Source organism: Oryctolagus cuniculus, chromosome 18 (genome assembly GCF_051225735.1).
Source record: "Oryctolagus cuniculus isolate XC-2025 breed Fujian yellow rabbit chromosome 18, ASM5122573v1, whole genome shotgun sequence".
NCBI lineage: Eukaryota > Metazoa > Chordata > Mammalia > Lagomorpha > Leporidae > Oryctolagus > Oryctolagus cuniculus.
In genome coordinates this window covers 61,112,459-61,131,087 of record NC_142884.1, presented here as the reverse complement: position 1 = coordinate 61,131,087, position 18,629 = coordinate 61,112,459, and the positions used below count along the sequence as shown (strand labels likewise).

Here is an 18,629-nt window from a genome sequence, read left to right as displayed (position 1 = left end):
GGTCTCCCTCCCCACCCCCCTGACTCCCTAGCACAGCTTGTAGAAAGCCATGGGTTCCAACAAATTTTTATACTAAAAATCAGAGGTTAGCAGCCCTGGAGCACTCGGACTGCCCGTGGGGCCCTAGTTTGCAGGCTCTTGCTCTCGAGGTCCCATGCGCTTGATGTCAGCCGCCTGCAGCTGTTCCATTGCAGTCTTGAGCCCTGTCGCAATGCTGTGTTCCTTCTCATTGCCCTCCTCTGGCAGTTCTGATGGCAGAAGCTGGAAGGCCTGGCTTAGGTAGGCTCTCAGAGTCTGCTTATCCAGGCTGGGGTCGATGTTCATCAGGGCTACACGCATCTTGTATACGGTCACTTCATCACGGCTGGCCCACAAGAAAAAAGAAGCAGGCCTTGACTCCAGATGCCAAGGTGCCCTCCTTTCTGCCAGGCTGGGGCAGTGTATAGTGCCCGGCAGCACAGTTAGTGCATAGGGAGATCCAGGGGCTTGAGATGCCACCCTGAGGGACTAGCCCAGCCTGGGGACTTGTGAATAGGTTGAGGGTCCCACGGTCACTCACAGTTCCATGCCCAGCTCCTGCTTTAGCTCTTGGAGGTACTCATCCTTCTCATCCATGTACTGTTCCCACAGCTTTTGCACAAAGGGCTCACTATGGCCCTCCTCATCCTGTGAGGGGTCACAAGGCAAGGTGAGGGGCACACTGACCAGGGTGCAGCCAAGACTAGGCTAGGGGCCGGGCAGGTTCCTGGAGCCGCTGACCCACCTCCATAAACAATGAGCGGTAGTTGAGCAAGTCTGCATTGCTGCTGTTGGGGTGCCAGCCTCCTATCTCCATCAGCTCCTGAATATGCTCTCCCTTCTTTAGAGGAAAGGTGTTCTTGAGGATGGTGCTGTGGGGAGACACGAAGGCCAGCGGGCCGTGGCTGAGGCCTGCCCTCCCATCTCCTGCGTCCTCTGCTGCCTGCACCAGTGGTCAGAAGGGCAGCAAGCACTGAGCTCCCTTTATTCCCTGCATACCCAGGAGCCTGCCCAGGGATGTGGGCAGGAGTTTGAGGTGGCCTGGACTGGCCGCTCACCTGAACTGCTCCATGGTTATTAGCCCCTCGTTCTGACTGTCAGCATTTGTCATCTCCTTCAGCAAGTAGGCCAGTAACTCCTTCTGGTTGATATATACACTCTCCTTCCTCTACAGGGAGGGAAGCATTCACTCGTTTGCTGTTCCTGGAGTAGTGAGGGCAGAGCTGGGCTATGCTGGGGGCAAAAGCTCCTTTCTGCCTTCTCACGGAAAGTAGGTGCAGGCCAGGCCCAAGCTCACCTTTCCCATGAGAACTGCATAGAACTGACTCATGACCTCGTTGGAGCGGAACAGCTTGATGTTTTCAAAAAGGGTGTAAGCCCAGGCTATGGCATCCCGGGGCCCAAAGCGACGCTCCAGGAAACTGAAGAAGAAGTCTGGGAACTTCTCTTTCTGCAGCATGAGGGAAATGTTTGGTCAGCCTGCTCCAGGGTTGGTTGGCCCTCCCCCTTCCGGCTCACAGCACCTCAAGGGGGTCCCCTGGACGACCCAATCTGAAGTTCACACCGAGCCAACAAGGCTGGTGAGCTCTGACCTTATCCCCTGCTAGACGTTCCTTCCAGACGTCCTTGAGGAGGCTGACCACGTCCTTCTTGGTTGGCTTCTTGTTCTGCACGGGGCCTTCAAACCGCAGGAAAGCGGGGATGGATTCCCCAAAGCCCTGGAAGGGAGGAAGGATATCAGCTCATCCCTAGGTCCATCTTGGGCCCCCTCCCAAGCTAGGAAGAGAGCCAGATGGTTCTCTTAGAAGCTCAGGTCTCCTTAGCAGCACTGCCTGGCTGTTGCGACTGGTCCAAGCCTTCTGCCCAGGACTCTCCTACCAGACCAGGGAAGAAGTCCTTCTCCCGGAGCAGCCCCTCGCCAATCTCCTCCAGGAGGATGTCCACCAGCTGGTCGCTGTTCTTGCCCTCAGCCAGCATCTGCCAGCGCTCTGGGCCCCCAGCCACCACATCTGCAGGTGCGGAGAGGGAGCTGAAGTCCAGCCCACCCCCTGCAGTGGGCCCCGGGGTCCCAGTGGCCATCACCACCTTCGCACTTGGTCCAGTCAGGCCGGGGCGTGGAGGTGCGCTGGATCTCGTGCAGCTCCGATAAAAACTGGTCCCGCTCCTTGAGCGTGTTCATGTGCAGCTGTAGCAGGAGCTCATGCTCCTTGCGCACCTCTTCATAGTCAGCTTTCAGGCCATCCAGCTGTGGGCAGGGTCTCTGATTTGAACTCCCTACCTGCTTGGCCCCTATCCTACCCTGCCTGGCCCAGCCTGTGCCCCAGCACCTGCTCCTGAAGATCCTTGTTGGTCTTCTCCTGCATTTCAAAGTCCCTCCTGGGTACCACATCTCCGAAGTTGGCCTTCATGGTGTTAAGCTCCATCTGGGCACGGGTCAGGTCTTGCCGGGCCATCTTCAGAGCCAGTGTGAGCATCACAGGGTCCTCCCCCCAGACCTCTGCAGGAGGCCCACAAGCCCACATTACCCTAGTTCTGAGGCTCGTGGCCCAGGGCAAGGGTAGTGTCCCTCTGCCTGTCTGCCCTCCTTGTTCTGCCTTCCTTAGGTCTTGCCATAGTAACACCAGCCAAGGGGCTCAGGATTCAGGATACCAAGCCTGCCCAGCCCAGGGCAATCTAGGCAGCCTCAGCCATCGGCAGTGTTCCTACCTAAATAATCCACAGTCAGTGCTGCTCAGGAAATCCACAGCCCCAGGTGGTGGCAGGGACAACTCTCAAACACGTGGGTGTGAAATGAGCAGGTGTTAAGAATGTTGACTAGAGGAGTGGTGAGAGCCTGACTCCCCCAGCCCCTGGAGCGGGAGGGTAACCTGGCTCAGGCTTACCCGGGGACTGGGCCAGTGTCATGTCCTCTCGCTGGTAGCGCAGCTCATTCAGGTCTGCAATGAGAATCTTGCGGGCATCTCGCTCAGTGAGGTAGTGCAGGTACTCTTCGGCCAAGTTCTTCCTCAGTTTGGTCACCTGGTGGGGAGGTGGCTGTATGGTCGGGGGCCCCCTGTTTGTAATTAGCCACCACATAGGATGGGATGGGTGTGGGGTGGCTGCTTCAGAGCCTGGGAACAGGAAGGGTAGAGGAAGAAGGAGACGAGCCATTCCTGAGAACCCAGCAAGGTGCCAGTGCCACCTCTGTGGTAACTGACCCCACCTGGCCGGAGCTGAGCCAGGCAGCACATTGTGGGGAGGCAGCAGCTCCCTGTGCCATTCCAGGCAGAAGGGAAGAGGGAGTTATTTGGGTGTCACCTCCAAGCCCAAGGCCTGAAGGTCACCCCTGGGGTGGGTGTGGGGCGGGATTTCAGGCATGGGGTCACCCCACCACTCCCACTGACCTCGCTCTGCAGTGAGATCTTCTCCTCATTCTTTTTGTCAATGAGTTTTAGCAAGTGCATCTTCTCTGTCTTCAGCATGGAGAGTTCATTCCGCTCCTCAGCCCTCATGGCCAGGATCTTCTCATTGCAGCCCTCATTCACAGTGACGAGCTTGGCCTTCAGCGGCTCCAGAGCCCGAATCTTCTCCCTTTGATGGGCTAAAGCGGGAACAGGTCGGGGAATTGTTGGGGCCATTGAGAACAGCCAAGAGACACAGGTCCTAAGGTCACACACAAGGGAGAGGCTGTGTTGCTTGCAAACTCCCGGGGCCTACACAAGCCTCATTCAAAGCCATGGCCCTCTTTTGCCTTACTGCACTTGCTTCTAAGGCCAGAGACCAGCTGAGGACCACAGTCTCTCCTATGCCCTTCCTTCTACAGCCTTTAGTGCTGCAGCTGTACAGTGCTCTGCACCTCCTGAGCCTGGTCAGCGGCGCCTCCCCACTTCCCAGAGGTGCTCACTCACTCCTTTGGGTTCACTGTTTCAGGCAGATACTGTCCCATCATCCTTCTCTTTCTCTTTCTCTCTCCCTCCCTCCCTCTCTCTCAAGATTTATTTATTTGAAAGGGTTAGAGAGTGATATCTCCATCCGCTAGTTCAGTCTCCAAATGTCCACAATGGTCTGGGCTGGGCCAGGCTGAAGCCAGGAGCCTGGAACTCCATCCTGGTCTCTTATGTGGGTGGCAGGGGCCCAAGTACTTGGACTATCTTGTGCTGCTTTCCCAGGTGCATAGATCAGAAGTGGAGCAGCCAGGACTCAAACTGGCACTCAGATGGGATGCTGGCATTACAGGTAGCCGATTAACCCTCTATTCCACAACGCTGCCCCCCCACACACACCATGTTTCTCGAGAACAGGAAGTGGTCAGGTGCCCTGGGTGCTCTATCACAGAACAGTGAGGCAAAAAGGCTTGAAGTGGGGGTGGGGGGCCCGGTGGCCCAGTTAATGTCTGTCCCAGCCTTGCTGTGGAGCCCCCAGTGAGGGATAACAGGACCCTTGCCCCCTCTAGGCCGAGCGCAGAGGAGTGGCTGCATTCTTACCCAGCATCACCTCGTAGGCATTCTTGATGGAAGACAGCAATGGCTTGTACGTTTTGAAGTCCTCTATGAAGAACTCAAAGATTTCTCTGTAAGGCTGGTGAGAAAAGGGAACCCGTTACCTCCTAGCCCGTAGCTGCTCCTCGGTGGGGCCCTGTGTTTTTCTTTACTGGGCTCAGAAGTGTTCTAGCATGCAGCTGCCAGGTAACCCATAGTCAGTAAATATGACCTGGGCACCACCCAGCTCTCCATGCCAAGCAGCCGGAGAGCAGCTCTCTGGAAGCCTCTCCTGGTGTTGTCTCTGAGGCTGAGTAGGCCAGCATGGCCAGACCTCCCAGTCTGCCCTGTGTCTGGCTCTCTAGGTAGTCACTCTCTTGCCTCCCAGACCCCTCCCCATCTCAGAGCCCTGTGGGAGGACATGAAAGGTTCTAGCCTTGTGTTATGGTCTACAAGTAAACCTATTGTCTCCTGACCTACCTCAATACACAGTGTGGTTTTGGCGGCAGCATTGCTTTCTGGAGAGAACTCAGCCCTGAATTCGAATCCTGGCCTCCCATTTCTGGTGGTGTCTTCTCTAAGCTCTGCTTCCTTTTTGGTGAGGAACTTCTTGTGAGACTGTGCCCAGGGACTGGCACATGGCCAGTGCTCAGTAAGTGACTCACTGAGTGACTAAGTCAGAAAGCGGGGATTCCCTATCTATCTATCTATCTATCTATCTTTTTTTTTAATTTATTTTTTTGACGGGCAGAGTGGACAGTGGGAGAGAGAGACAGAAAGGCCTTCCTTTGTCGTTGGTTCATCCCCCAGTGGCTGCTGCGGCCAGCGCACTGCACTGATCCGAAGCCAGGAGCCAGGTGCTTCTCCTGGTCTCCCAGGAGTGGGTGCCGAGCCCAAGCATTTGGGCCATCCTCCACTGTACTCCCAGCCACAGCAGAGAGTTGGACTGGAAGAGGAGCAACCAGGACAGAATCTGGTGCCCCAACCGGGACTAGAACCTGGGGTGCTGGCGCTGCAGGCGGAGGATTAGTCTATTGAGCCACAGCACCGGCTGTCTATCGGTCTTTAAGAAAGATTTATTTACTATTTGAAAGGCAGAGTGATACAGAGGGAGAGGGAGAGAGATCTAACTGCTGTCTCACCCAGTGCTGGGCCAGACTGAAGCCAGATGCCTAGAACTCCATCTAGGTCTGCCACATGGGTAGCAGGTGTCCAAGTACATGAGTCATCTGCTGTTTTCCCAGGTGTATTTGCTGGGAGCCAGATCAGAAGCAGAGCAGGCGTTCTTATATGGGATGCTGCCATTGCAAGTGGCAGCTTAGCCCGCTGCACCACAATGCTAGCCCCCATCCCTATATTTTTGAGATCGATTTATTATTTATATGAAAGACAGAGTGACAGAAAGACACAGAGATCTTTCATCTGCTGCTTCACTACTCAGATGGCTGCAACAGCCAGGGCTGGGCCAGACCAAAGCCAAGAGCCAGGAACTCCATGGCTCTCACATGGTTCTCACACATGGGTGGCAGAGGCCCAAATACTTGGGCCATCCTCTGCTGACTTCCCACTTACATTAGCAGGGAGCTGGATCAGAAGTAGAGTAGCTAGGACTTGAACCTGCATTCTGATATGGGATGCTGGTGTTGTAAGCAGCAGCTTAACCCACTGTGCCAAAATGCCAGCCCCACCATCTCTATTTGAGCAGATATTTGGTAAATCCCTCCCTAGTATGGACCAGAAGAAGGACTGCATTTAGACTGTTCTTCCCTGTATCTGGATTAGTTCATTGAGCTTATGATTATCAGCACTGTTCTGCCAAGATTCAGGCTGCATTCACATGGATGTCCAGTGACCTAACTGAGGTCATAGAGCTGATGGAATGGGAGACATCATTCCACCTGAGTCCAGTGTGGAACCTCAAACCTCAGGAGAGCTTGGGCTCTGCATTGCAGCCTTGCCTGCTCACTGGCTTTGTCATGGGACATGCTTTTCTTCAAAAAAGGAGACCTGGAGGAGGTATGAGAGGATGTGCTTGGTCTTGATAGGTGGGATTTCTCCCCACGACCGCCCTTCCCACATGTCCTCTGTGGCTCTGACCTGCAGCCTCAGCTCCTGGGAGTTATCCGTGCCCAGGTCCAGCAGGAGGAGCTCCTTGCGGAGGTAGTTCTCTAGCTGCTCCAGGTACCTGGGTTTGGCAGTGCTCAAGGGCTGCTGCCAGCTCCTGCGGGGGATGATGGGCTGATATGTGAGGCGTGCCCCACAGGGCCCGTGCACTCTCCGCCTGGGGCAGCACACACCCCTGCCCTGTCTCCTGCTCCAACGCCAGTCTGTGCCAGCCCCACACTCACCAACAGGTTGACCTGGCTCACCCTGATCGCCTCTGGTAGTCATCTGAAGAACAGGGCTTTCGCTTCTGCAGAATCGTCTGTCCGCTGGCATGTGTGGGCCACGGGGACAGGTGGCTGCCCATGGAGAAATGGAAGGGCTGCAGAGGGGGACAGGCAGGGTTACTATGGCAACAATGCTTCCTTCCCTTCCTAATGTTCCTCTCCGTCCTTCTTCCCTCTACCCTAGTGGTTTTTGTTTGTTTGTTTTTAACAAAAATCTTTTAATATGGCTCATAATGAAGACTGTGGATCTTAGAGTGAGGGCTTGAGTGAAATCTCTTATTGTGTGGTCACAGACTTGTCAGATTGTCAGCCTCAACAGCTGTCCAGTGGAAACAGTGTTGGTCTCCATTGCACTGTACTGATGTGAGGACACAATGAGAAAGCAGAGGCTGTGGCACCTGCCAGGAGCTCAGGAAAGATGAGGTGTCCCTCACTTAATGTCAGGGAGTATTGAGTATCTGTGCGTGAGAGCAGATGTGAGTAATGGTAGGTGCCCAGTGCTTGCCCCGTGGCACAGTCTAGCTAAGGAGACAGGAGGACGGGTCCAGCCCCAAACCTGGACCAAAAGACAAGACGGCAGAGATGCAGTGTGGAAGCCCTGTACTCTGGGAGGAGACTGGGCTGCACCCTTCAGGGAAGGGAGTGGTAAGCGAGAACCCCTTGGCAGTGGGATCTCATTTTTGAACTCTGAGCAGGTCTAAGGGTGTGTAGCAGGAAGTAGCAATGTGTACGGGATTTTAAGAAATCTTTTCATGAAATACTCATAGCATGAAGAAAAAAAAAATGACTCTCTGACCCAGTGAAGCTACTTCTCGGGTTACATCCAGTCTGTGATTCACTGTTCCTCACGCCAGGCCCTGCCAGTTCTCGGGACACAGGGAAGCTGGGGGATATAATGACAAACTGACGATGACAAGTCAGCGTGGACTGCCTGGGGGAGGTGAGTCATCTCAAGAGGAGTGCACTGGCACAGGACGCTCCCCAAGGATGCCCCTCAAGGCCTTACCTATGAAGGTGCAAAAATCAGAAACCTCCTAAGTGTCTGAAACCAGAATATTGTTATGTAGCCATGCAATGTTGAGAGAGAGGCTGAGCAGAAAAATAGACTAACAATACAGTCCTTTCAGAGCTAAGTGGAGTCTGGAATTAGCGAATAAGCACACAGAGTCAAGTGAAAGACCAGCAAAGATAGAGGTGAGGATCCAAAAGGCTGTCCGTGATAACCATTCTCCAGTTGTACTATCATGGGTGATTATTTTTGTGTAATTGTATTTTTTTCCAGAATTCTCCACAATGGGGAACCAACATTTCACCTAGCAGGACACTAGCTGGGATGCCAGTGTCTGAAACTGGCATGACTGGGTTTAGGTTACAGCTCTGCTCTTGACTGCAACTTCCTGCTAATTCAGACTCGGGAGGCAGCAGGTGATGGCCCAAGTAGTTGGGTCCCTGCTACCCACGTGGGAAATCTGGGTTGAGTTCCCAGCTCCCAGCTTGGGCCTGGCCTAGCACCAGGTATTGCAGGCATTTGGGGAGTGAACTGGCAAGTGGAGATCTCACTCCCTGTCTCTGTCTCTTAAATAAGTAAATAAATTGAATTTCAAATAATCTGCACATTTAAAAGAAAACTGAATTGTGGAATTACTTGAAAAGCCTCACCCGTGGCCCTGAACCTAGCCTCCAGGTTCTTCAGGGATGAAGAAGTCAAGACTTTCTCCCATGCTCTATATGGTAACAGGCTCCTGACCCCCCCCCCCCCCCCAGCATGGAAATGCCACTGGCTCCTTAGATTCTTCCTTGCATGGCCCCGTCTACCACATTTTTGGGGGTACGTTTTATTTATTTATTTTTATTTTAAAGGCAGAACAATGGCAGAGACAGAGAAAGGAAAATCTTCCATCAGCAGGTTCACTCCCCAAAAGCCTGCAACAGCTGAAGGCTAAGCCAGGCTGAAGCCAGAATCCTGGAACCCTCTCTGGGTCTCTCACATTGGTGGCAGGGACCCAAGTACCTCAGCCATCATCTGCTGCCTTCCAGGGTGTGCATTAGCAGGAAGTAGGATCAGACACACAGCAGATACTTGAAACCAGGTGCTTTATTACAGGACGCGGGCATCACTGAATCAAATGCCATTCCTTGCTGAATTTTGTTTCAATCTTGGGATTATTCTTTCCTTGAATATTGGTGAGAGGTATGTAGCCTTGTCACTGCATCACAGAGAAGGCTGTAGCATCTTGAAGTAACTGGGTGGATGCCTTTCCTTGCATGTCATCCTTGAGATCTCGGGGGTTCTCCCTGACACCAGCCCAGGACCCCTTGAACTTCCCCATCACCAACCCCATCACTTGACAGGCTGTCGGCCTTGCTTCCTGCCATGTCTTCAGTGCCTGGCACATAGATGGACATAAGTATTTTTTGAATAAATGAAAATGTGGGGGGGAAGAGATAGATGAAATGATGGTAGCAAAGAGTTTAAGCCACACTAAAGAAAGAAAAGACACTATTGCCAAGAGCAATCTGAGATACTAACAGATGAGCCAGACAATTACAGATGAACAGATTTATAAAATGTAGTAAATGGAAATGAAAATCTTTTAAAAAACATATTCAAAAATACTCATGTGCCACTAGGGCCAGTTTGTAGCACAGGTTGTTAAGCTGCCACTTTCAATACTGGCATCCTATATTAGTGTGCTGGTTTGAGTCCTGGCTTCCCTGTTTCTGATCCAGCTCCCTGCTAATTGGCCTGGGGAAGGCAGTAGGTGATTGTCGAAATGTTTGGGGCTCTGCCACACATGTGGGATTTCCAGATGGGAGTTCCTGGCTTTGCCCTGACCCAGACCTGGCTGTTGTGGCCATTTGGGTAGTGAATCAGCAGATAGAAGCTCTCTGTTCTCTTTTTCTGTTATTCTGCCTTTCAAATAAATTAAAAAAAAAACCATGGGCCACAGATAACATCTTCACACACTAAAAAAAAATTTTTTTAATTTGACACAAAGAGACAGAAAGAGAGGACTGAGAGAGAAAGCTCCCATCCACTGGTTCACTCCCCAAATGCCTGCGATTGCTTGGTAACCAATCCAGGTCTCCCACGTGGGTGACAGTACCTCAGCCACTTGAACCTCACTGCTGCTGCCCAGGAAGCATTAGCAGGAACCCGGAGTCAGAACCATCCTTCCTCCCTCCTTCCCACCCTTTCCCCCGGTCTTTCCTTTTTCTCCCTTCCTTTCTTTTCGCTTTATTTTTATTTATTTGACAGGCTGGTTCACTCCTCAAGTTCAGTAACAGCTAGGTCTGGGGCAGAGCTGGAGCCATGAGCCTGAAACCATCCAGGTCTCCCATATGGGTGACAGGAACCCAATTACTAGAGGCATCTCCTCTGCCTCCCAGGGTTTGCTTCTGCAGGAAGATGGAGTTGATCCCAGGCACTCTGATATGAGATGTGAGTGGGTGTCTTAACCCTTAGACCAAATGTCTACCCCTCAATCATTTTTAAAAGAGATTTGTTTATTTTGAGAGAGAGAGAGAGAGAGAGAGAGAGAGAGAGAGAGAAAGAAAGAAGTGGGATCTTCCATCTGCTGGTTCACTCCCCAAAGGACCACAATGGTCAGCATGGGGCCAGGCCAAAGCCAGGAGCTTCTTCTGGGTCTCTCACATGGGTACAGGGGCCCAAGCACTTCGGCCATCTTCCACTGCTTTCCCAGATGCATTAGCAGGGAGCTGGATCAGAAGTGGAACAGCAGGGACTTGAACTAGTGACCAAATGGGATGCTGGTGTTGCTGGCAGAGGCTTAGCCCATTGTGTCACAGCGCTAGCCTTCCTCAACACATTTTTAACACAGTTGCTGATATTACACAGTGAAAATAGGAACCAGCAATATAAGCTTTTAAAATACTTAGCCATTTAGAAATTTAAAAATCACATTTTCCCTTGATGCACTTATTGCTTAAAAACATAACATTTTGTAGAAATAATATTAAAATAACATACTTTAAATGCTTGGGGGTATGGTCAGAGCAACACACACAGGGCATTTATTTTAATTGCTTCAAATGCTTTTGTTATTAGGAAAGAGTAATTCTGATTGCTAGAAAGGTGCTATCAAATAAAAATAATCAGGATCTAACGCATAAATAGACCCTCAGGAAGATGGAAGAAGTAAAATTGTTAAAAATCAACCCTGGGGAGAAATATATAGTTAGAAAACATTTTTTTGAATGATTATTAAATTGTGATTTTTATAACAATACAACTGTGGAAGACACCCAGGCCATTGTCAAAGCAGCAGCTAACTCTAGCGAGTGAGTTACGTTTGTCAGACTTTCAAGGCCGTCCTTTTGTCCTCTCTGCTCTTTCTGTGGGAGAAAACACGGTCACCCTACTTTGATTGCAGGGGCGAGTGGAAACTTGGGGTTTAGGAACACCCTGGGGAGGCCTCTGTCCATGGTGGCTGGAATGCGGTGTTCCTGGCACTCTTCGCTCTCCGCTTCCCCCTGCAGGTGAAAATGGCGAGGCGGCCCCCGAGTTGGGAGGGCGGGAGGGTGCACCGCCTCCTGGTGGTTGCAGGTGGTGTTGCCGCTACCGAACAGGAAAAAGGGAGTCTGTCCCCAGTGCTACAGGAGGTAGCAGTTCATGGGCTGAGTGCAGGTTAGAGTCCCGCTTAATGGCGCTTGGTCTCTGCAGAGTCCTATGCCGCCTTCCCTGTTGTCAGGGTCCCCAGCCTCACAAGGTGTAGCCCCTTTATTCCCAAAACCTTCACAAGGAACACCCCAAGGAAAACCATCATAGCCCACAGCAGTTCACGTGAGCTGAAGTTGCACATTTGCTCAAGCGTGTTTTACTCTCTTTGAGATTTGGACAATGGCTGTCTTTTGATTAAATCACATCGATCCTTTGCTCATGTCGACAAAAGCCCAAAAGTACTTAATATGACATTTTTATGTAAAAACTTTAAAGAACAGGAATAGATGAGGGACCTAGAGGGCCAGTAACACGGTGGAGAAACACTGCTTCCCTCCTGTTTCACACGCCTAGTCCTGTTGTAAGCAGTCATGGAGTTCCCTGTGTATGCTGGCCATTCGAGTCCCCTAGCAGGCCAGAAAGTGGTGAGAAAAGATTCACCACCCAGAAGGACCTTGGCAGTTCTGTGACCATCCCAGCACCTAGCACAGTGCCTGGCACCTGGCAGGCAAGATGATGAAATGAGGCCCACTGCGCAGAATGCTGAGCTGCTGGAAAGCTGTCCGCCAGGAGAGGTCTGGGGAGGTTCAGGTGAGGAACAGTCTGAGAAACACCCTCCCCAAAGCCAGGTGGGCCACAGACCCCTGACAGGGAACCAACCACTCTTGTGGGAGTGCTTCAGGTGAGTGGTACACTAGGGTTGCAAACAGGGAGATAGGGTGTGGGGACTGATACTTGGGGTTCCAAAGGGAGCATCACTAACCAGCGTCTTCCGTTTCTGAGAAAGCGTGTGTTTCTGGGTGCTCTTGGATCCTGAGATGGAGAAGCCATCCATGGTCACCCCTGAAGGCCGAGGGTGTGTTCTGCACAGAGAAGCAAAAGCTGTGGGGGTGGGTGACAGCCCAGAGCGGGGAGAGCCCCCGTTTCCCAGATCACAAGGCATGGCTTCCTCTCCCCCCAGAGCCAGGTTCCGGGTCTTTCCAGTGCCTGATTCCAGGTTCCCAAATATGCTGCCAAGCAGGCCCCTGGCCCCGGGCCCAAGCCTTTTTCCTACATTCCCAGAAACCTTCCCACCACCAGAATCTCACCAAGTCCTTTGGCAGTAGGACTTCCTCACCATGGACAGAGAACCTTGTGGCCAAACTTCTATTCTGTGTTAGGCTGTGGCTGTGATGATGGCTTCATGCACACAACTCTGGGACATTCAGGGTGTGATACCAGAGCAGGCGCAACAGGACGAGAGGCACAGGGTCTGAGGTCTACTGGGTACAAATCTGGATCTGCCACTTAGCAGCTGTTGGGCTCACATCCGTGGTTCCAGTAGGACCACCCTTGGGCAAGTCACTTAACCTTTCTCAGCCTAGTTCCTTCATACAGAAATGGAGACTAGGGGCCAGGGCCTACAATGCTGGCATTTCATATGGGCACCAGTTCAAGTCCTGGCTGCTTTACTTCTAATTCAGCTCCCTGCTAATGCACCTGGGAAAGCAGTGGAAGATGGCCCGAGTGTTTGGGTCCCTACCACCCATGTGGGAGATTCAGAAGAAGCTCCTGGCTTTGGTCTGGCCCAGCCCTGGCCATTGTGGCCTTTTGAGAAGTGAACCAGCAGATGGAAGATCTGCTCCCTCTGTCACTCTGCCTTTCAAATAAATAAAAAATAAATCTTAAAGAGAGAGATGGATAGAGACTAGGATGGGTATTGTGGTGTAGCAGGTTAGACCATTACTTAGGATGCCTGAATCCCATGTTGGAGTTCTGGATTGAATCCAGAGTATTTATGACCCAACATTCCTGCTAATGTGCCCAGAGAAGCAGTGGATAATGGCCTAAGTACTTGCATCTCTGTCACCCACATGCGAGACCCTGACAGAGTTTCTGACTTCTGGCTTTGGCCTGGCCTAGTCCTGGGCTGTTGTTGGCCATTTAGGGAGTGAGCCAGAAGTTGGATGGCTCTCTTTCTGTCTCTTCTCTGTCAATGCCTTCCAAATTTAAAGAGAGAGAGAGAGAGAGAGAGAGAGAGAGAGAGAGAGAGAGAAATGGATATAAGTGCCTTGGTTCAAGTTCTAGCTCCATTTCCAATTCCAGCTTCCTAAAAATACACACCCTTGAGGCAGTTAGTGATGGTTCAAGTGGTTGGGTCCCTGCTAACCACGTGGAAACCTTGACTAAGTTTTGGGCTCTTGGCTTCAGCCTGGTCAAGCCCCCGCTGTTGCGGGAACCTGGGTTGTAAATCAGCAGATGGTAGATATCTCTGTCTCTCTGTTTTCTTTTTTTTTCTCTGTTTTCAAAGAAATAAAAATAACTAACAACTTGAAAAAAGTTTACAAAAAACAAATGTAGACAATTCAATTCCTGTTTTGCTTTCTGAGAGAACTGTTAAGAAGTTTAAGAATGAAAGGGACCAGCTTTGTGGCACCGTGGGTTAAATTGCCACTTGCAATGCTAGCACCCAAATTGGATTGCTGGTCCAAGTCTTGGCTATTCTTCTTCTTCTTCTTTTTAAATGTTTATTTATTTGAAAGGCAGAGTTACAGAGAGAGAGAGAGAGAGAGAGACAGAGAGAGAGAGAGAGAGAGAGAGAGAGACTCCATCCGCTGGTTTGCTCCCCAGATAGCCACAATGGCCAGAGCTGTGCTGATCCGAAGGCAGCAGCCAGGAGCTTCTGGGTTTCCCACATGGGTGCAGGGATCTAAGGACCTGGGCCATCCTCCACTGCTTTCCCAGGCCATAGCAAAGAGCTGGATCAGAAGTGGAGCAGCCAGGACTAGAACCAGTGCCCATAAGAAATGCCAGCATTGCAGGCGGCAGCTTTACTTGCTATGCCGCAGCGCTGGCCTGTGTTCTACTTCTGATCCAGGTTCCTGATAATGTGACTGGGATGGTGGCAGAAGATGGCCCCAGTGCATGGGCCCCCGACCCCCACGTGGGAGACCAGGACGGAATTTCTGACTCCTGGCTTTGTCCTCAGTCACTCCTAACTGTTGCGGCCACTTGGGGAATGATCCATTAGGTCAAAGATCTCTCTCTCTGCCTCTCCCTCTCTGTCTTTTTAAGATTTGTTTTATTTATTTGAAAGGCAGAGTTATAGAGATATATATATATAGAGAGAGAGATCTTCCATCTGTTGGTTCACTTCCCAGATGGCTGCAATGGCCAGGGCTGGATCAGGCTGAAGCCAGGAGCCTAGAATTCTTCTGGGTCTCCCACGTGGGTGAGGGGGTCCTAGGACTTGGGCTGCTTTCCCAGGTGTATTAGCTGGATCAGAAGTGGAGAAGCTGAGATTTGAACTGGTGTCCATATGGGATGCCAGTATTGCAGGCGGCAGCTTAAACTGTCATGCCACAGTGCCGGCCTTTCAAATAAATATATATGTTTTTAAAAAATATTTATTTATTTGTAAGGCAGAGTTACAGAGAGGCAGAGGCAGGGAGAGAGAGGTCTTCCATCTGCTGGTTCACTCCCCAATGGCCATTGTAGCCATTGTAGATGGAAGACCTTTCTCTCTCTCTGTCTCTGCCTCTCTGTAATGCTTCCTTTCAAATAAATAAATAAATAAATCTTGAAAAAAATTTAAAAAAGAGAAGTAGCCAGGTTCTGCCATGCATTTCAGTGTGGTAGATCTTTCTAGAAAAAAAAGTAAGAGTGAAAGAAATATGCAAAATAGTAAGCTGCAAAGAGCTGCACATGCGTTATGACAGCAGGATGAATGAAAAGTGGTTAGACACCTAAGGTCTCCGATACCCAAGCCTTTTTTTTTTTTTTTCCAGAGTCATCCTTGTTCAAGCTAGGAAGGCATTTTGAGGGCTACGTGTGGGTAGGCAGACGCAGGTAGGATGGAGGAAGTGGTAAGTGTAGCAATCCAGGGGGTTGGAGTGTGTGGCGGATCTGTGTGTTACTCCCCTGGCTAGCAGGTGGCCCTGGGCATGCTGCTTAACCTCTCTGAGCCTCTGAGTCTTTGCCTATAAACATGGAAATCGGATTGCCAAACTGTAGGGAAGTTGAGTGCACTCCCATGAGCCACGCTGGGAAATCCTGTCCTGCAGGGCTCTCCAGTCCTACTGCATGGAGCCGTGCCTCCCCCAGCCCTAGAGCTCTGTTGTCTCTCCACATCAGACAAGTGTGAACAAACATGTGGCATGAGCAGCTGGTGTGGAGAAGGAAGGGTGTCTGCGCAGATGTGCTGGGGTCTGAGACAGCACATCAAACCCATCTGTTCACTGGGCTAATCAATATCCTCCTAGCAAGGCCAATTAATTTCCCAAATTCTGTTCTTCTTGCTGATATTGGAAGCACCACAAAAGGCCAGGTAAGCAAGAGAACTACGCTGAACTCTACAAATCCTGACAAACTGCCTAGTGGCAAAGTTCCATAGATAACAGATGTTGTTAGTTGTTTCAAAAATGTTTATTTATTTAAAGGCAGAGAGACAGACGGACAGATCTTCCGTCTGCTGGCTCATTCCCTAGAAGCCTGCAACTGCCAATGCCGGGAGTCAGGAACTCAAACCAGATCTCTGGTAGGGTGGCAAGGACCCAACCACAGGAGCCATCAGCTGCCGCCTCCCAGGAAGTTGGGATTGGAAGCAGAGTGAGGACTCAAACCCAGGAACTGTGATGTGGAATGCAGGCAGCTCTAGTGGCGTCTTCACCGCTCTGTCAAATGCCCACTCTTGCTATTTTTATTTTATCTTTAAAAAGATTTATTTTATTTATTTGAAAGAGTGACAGACAAAGAGAGACTGAGAGAGATCTTCTATCATCTGGTTCACTCCCCAGATTGCTGCAATGGCTGGGGCTGGTCCAAACTATAGCCAGGAGCCTGGAACTCCATCTGAGTCTCCCAAGTGGGTGGCAGGGGCCCAAGTACTCGGGCAATCTTCTGCTACTTTCCCAGGCACGGTAGCAGACAGCTGGATCTAAAGAGGAGCAGCTGGTACTAGAACCAGGGAGTTGCTCAGATGTGGGAAATGGGTACCACAGGCGGTGGCTTAACCGGCTGTGCCACAACACTGGTGCCTGTTATCAGTTTTGAATGTCATAGAGATAATAGTAAAAAAAAAAAAGAAAAAGAAATGGACTTATAAAACAAACAGAACACCGGGAAGAGCCTATTCACTTGTTCAAAAAGCTTAGGATGCTTCTTTAGTATTACATAAAATGTTTTACATCAATCTTCTCAGGGGAATGAGAGCCATATTTCTGCTTCAAGGCTGCAGAAAACTGTTATTTAGTGGGTGTGTCAGGGTTGTGACCTCAAGCTGCTCAATTTCAGCCAGCAAGCAATTTTGCCAGGAAAATGAGGAGAAAGGGAGAGAAGCCAATAGAGAGAAGTCTGTCCCTGGGAAAATATGCAATTCCAGGGTCTCTTGTAGAGGATCCCTCTGCTACGTTTCACGGTGCTGAGGTCTGGCCCATCCATCATCCTGGCTCTGCTCTCAGTGGAGCAGGTGGACACACTCACCCCGTATCTCTAAAGCAAACACTGAGCCTGGTCCAATGTATAAGAGATCACAAATACTTGAATGCGGAATATAGTGATGGAAGATGCTTGGGACTGCCACCCAATTTAGCCTCGTCAATTACATTGTGCATCCTTCTGAGGACGGATGGGGATTCTCTTTCTGAGTTTGCTCCCTATCTTTGTCACAGACGACTGCAGTTTCCCAAATCACGCCTGTGCTGTGGAACACCTCTCTCAAGTCTGCTGCTTGGTTCTTGCAGACTGATTTTCCTCTGGATAAAACAGGTAAATTGGCATTTCCTGTTTTAGGGGACTCTTGTGGGCTTTTCATGGGAGCAGACCCTGAAGGATGAGAATTCAGGTGAGGTCAGGATTTTTTGCATTGGCCATAATTAGAAGAGGCAAACTATATTATTTAAAATTTCCTGAATGCCTACTATGTGCAAGAGCAGTGGTGACAGCTTCCCATATTCTTGCTAAATGTTCCCAACAATGTATCATCCTCCTGTTTGAGATACAGAAACCAGTGCCTGTAACTTTAAGGGCCTTCTATCAGGTTCAGAAGCTAGGAAGGTATTTAGGTGAAATTTTTGTGTGAATCCATATAGGCGGCTTTCCTGATCAATGGGACTTGTGTCATATTTTACAGTGCCTGGAGGCGGCACCCCTGAATCTGGAGCTACTTGAAGAGGCTGTGAGATATGCCTAGGCTGCTTAGAGTCAGCCTAAATTCAACAAATATCTTTGTCATAAATCCAACTAACTCATGGGTGAAGAGATAGTTTGTCCCTGTAGCTAAGGGTTCCAGTTCAGAAGTCTGACGTAGCTGGGTTCACATCTTAACTCCACTACTTATCCGCACATGTAGGTAAAAGACATCATCTCTCCACACTGCTACTTTTTCATTTGTAAAGTGGTGATACTACTTCTTCATTGAGTCGTTGTGAGGGTTAAATGTGGTATACAACGCACTCGGCATATATAACACGCTCAGTGCAAGCTGGCAGTTACTACTACTGGCGAAATGCGTCCGCCCTTTTGCCAGCAGGTAACGTCCTCAGTGGGCTAAGTCAGCCGGGCTTTCTGCACCGCTGTGTCCGGGCCAGAGCCTCACACAGAAGGACACAGGCCAGCAGGAGGTTCAGAGGTCTGTTCCAGATGCCATTTCCTTCTCTGGAGGTACTCAAACCCTCCTCTCTGTCCTCAGCCCGCCCGGCGCCTACCTCGACACAGACGAGAAGCTGCAGCACCGCGACTGTGAGGAGTCCATTACCCGACTCGGGCAGGCAGGCAGGCGAGCGGGCAGCCAGCACCCGCCGCCTGGTTAGCTGTGGTAGTGTACAGCCCGTTGTCATGACGACCAGGCCCCAGCGGCCCCGCGGCGGGGGCGGGGCCAAGATTGTGCCACGCCTCTAGACCCTGCGCCCGCCCGCTGGGAGAAGGCCAGGTGGCAAAGATGGACTCGGACTGGGGAGCCGGGTGCCCCGAGAGCCGGTCCCTGCAGTGCGTTGGACCCCAACTACCAGAACTGAATCAGGGGCATGAACCGAGGCCTCGGGGGAAGGAGGGGCGCTGAGAGACCCGGTTCCGATTTGCTGGCGGGAACTGTAGTTTTTGATGCCC

General features: G+C 51.0%; 1 protein-coding gene across 4 annotated transcripts; it reads right to left on the bottom strand.

The window, feature by feature from the left end:
* Positions 1 to 50: 50 nt before the first annotated feature.
* Positions 51 to 18,541, bottom strand: TSNAXIP1 (translin associated factor X interacting protein 1). 4 transcript variants are annotated; one of them, XM_008257477.5, is made up of 16 exons: positions 18,230 to 18,541; positions 12,310 to 12,409; positions 6,845 to 6,960; positions 6,573 to 6,696; positions 4,482 to 4,575; positions 3,402 to 3,598; positions 2,901 to 3,036; positions 2,346 to 2,515; positions 2,104 to 2,263; positions 1,897 to 2,027; positions 1,611 to 1,736; positions 1,316 to 1,468; positions 1,077 to 1,186; positions 764 to 890; positions 560 to 666; positions 51 to 364 (listed from the first exon to the last, which is right to left on the bottom strand). In XM_008257477.5, the coding sequence occupies exons 1-16, from the start codon at positions 18,274 to 18,276 to the stop codon at positions 124 to 126; spliced, it is 2,139 nt and encodes a 712-aa protein (XP_008255699.1). In that variant the 5' UTR covers positions 18,277 to 18,541; the 3' UTR covers positions 51 to 123. The 4 variants fall into 4 exon arrangements, with proteins under 4 accessions (XP_008255699.1, XP_089176421.1, XP_089176422.1 ...); XM_089320295.1 differs by lacking the exon at positions 12,310 to 12,409; XM_089320296.1 differs by lacking the exons at positions 1,897 to 2,027; positions 2,104 to 2,263.
* Positions 18,542 to 18,629: the final 88 nt, after the last annotated feature.

What these genes read in the sequence shown, in the direction of transcription:
- TSNAXIP1 (XM_008257477.5), bottom strand. Translation starts at nt 18,276, where the DNA reads ATGGACTCCTCACAGTCGCGGTGCTGCAGCTTCTCGTCTGTGTCGAG. An exon ending in AGCTTCTCGTCTGTGTCGAG is followed by an intron (nt 12,410 to 18,229) that starts GTAGGCGCCGGG and finishes TTCTCTGTGCAG; the next exon opens with AACACACCCTCGGCCTTCAG. An exon ending in AGATCTCACTGCAGAGCGAG is followed by an intron (nt 3,037 to 3,401) that starts GTCAGTGGGAGT and finishes CCTCCCCACCAG; the next exon opens with GTGACCAAACTGAGGAAGAA.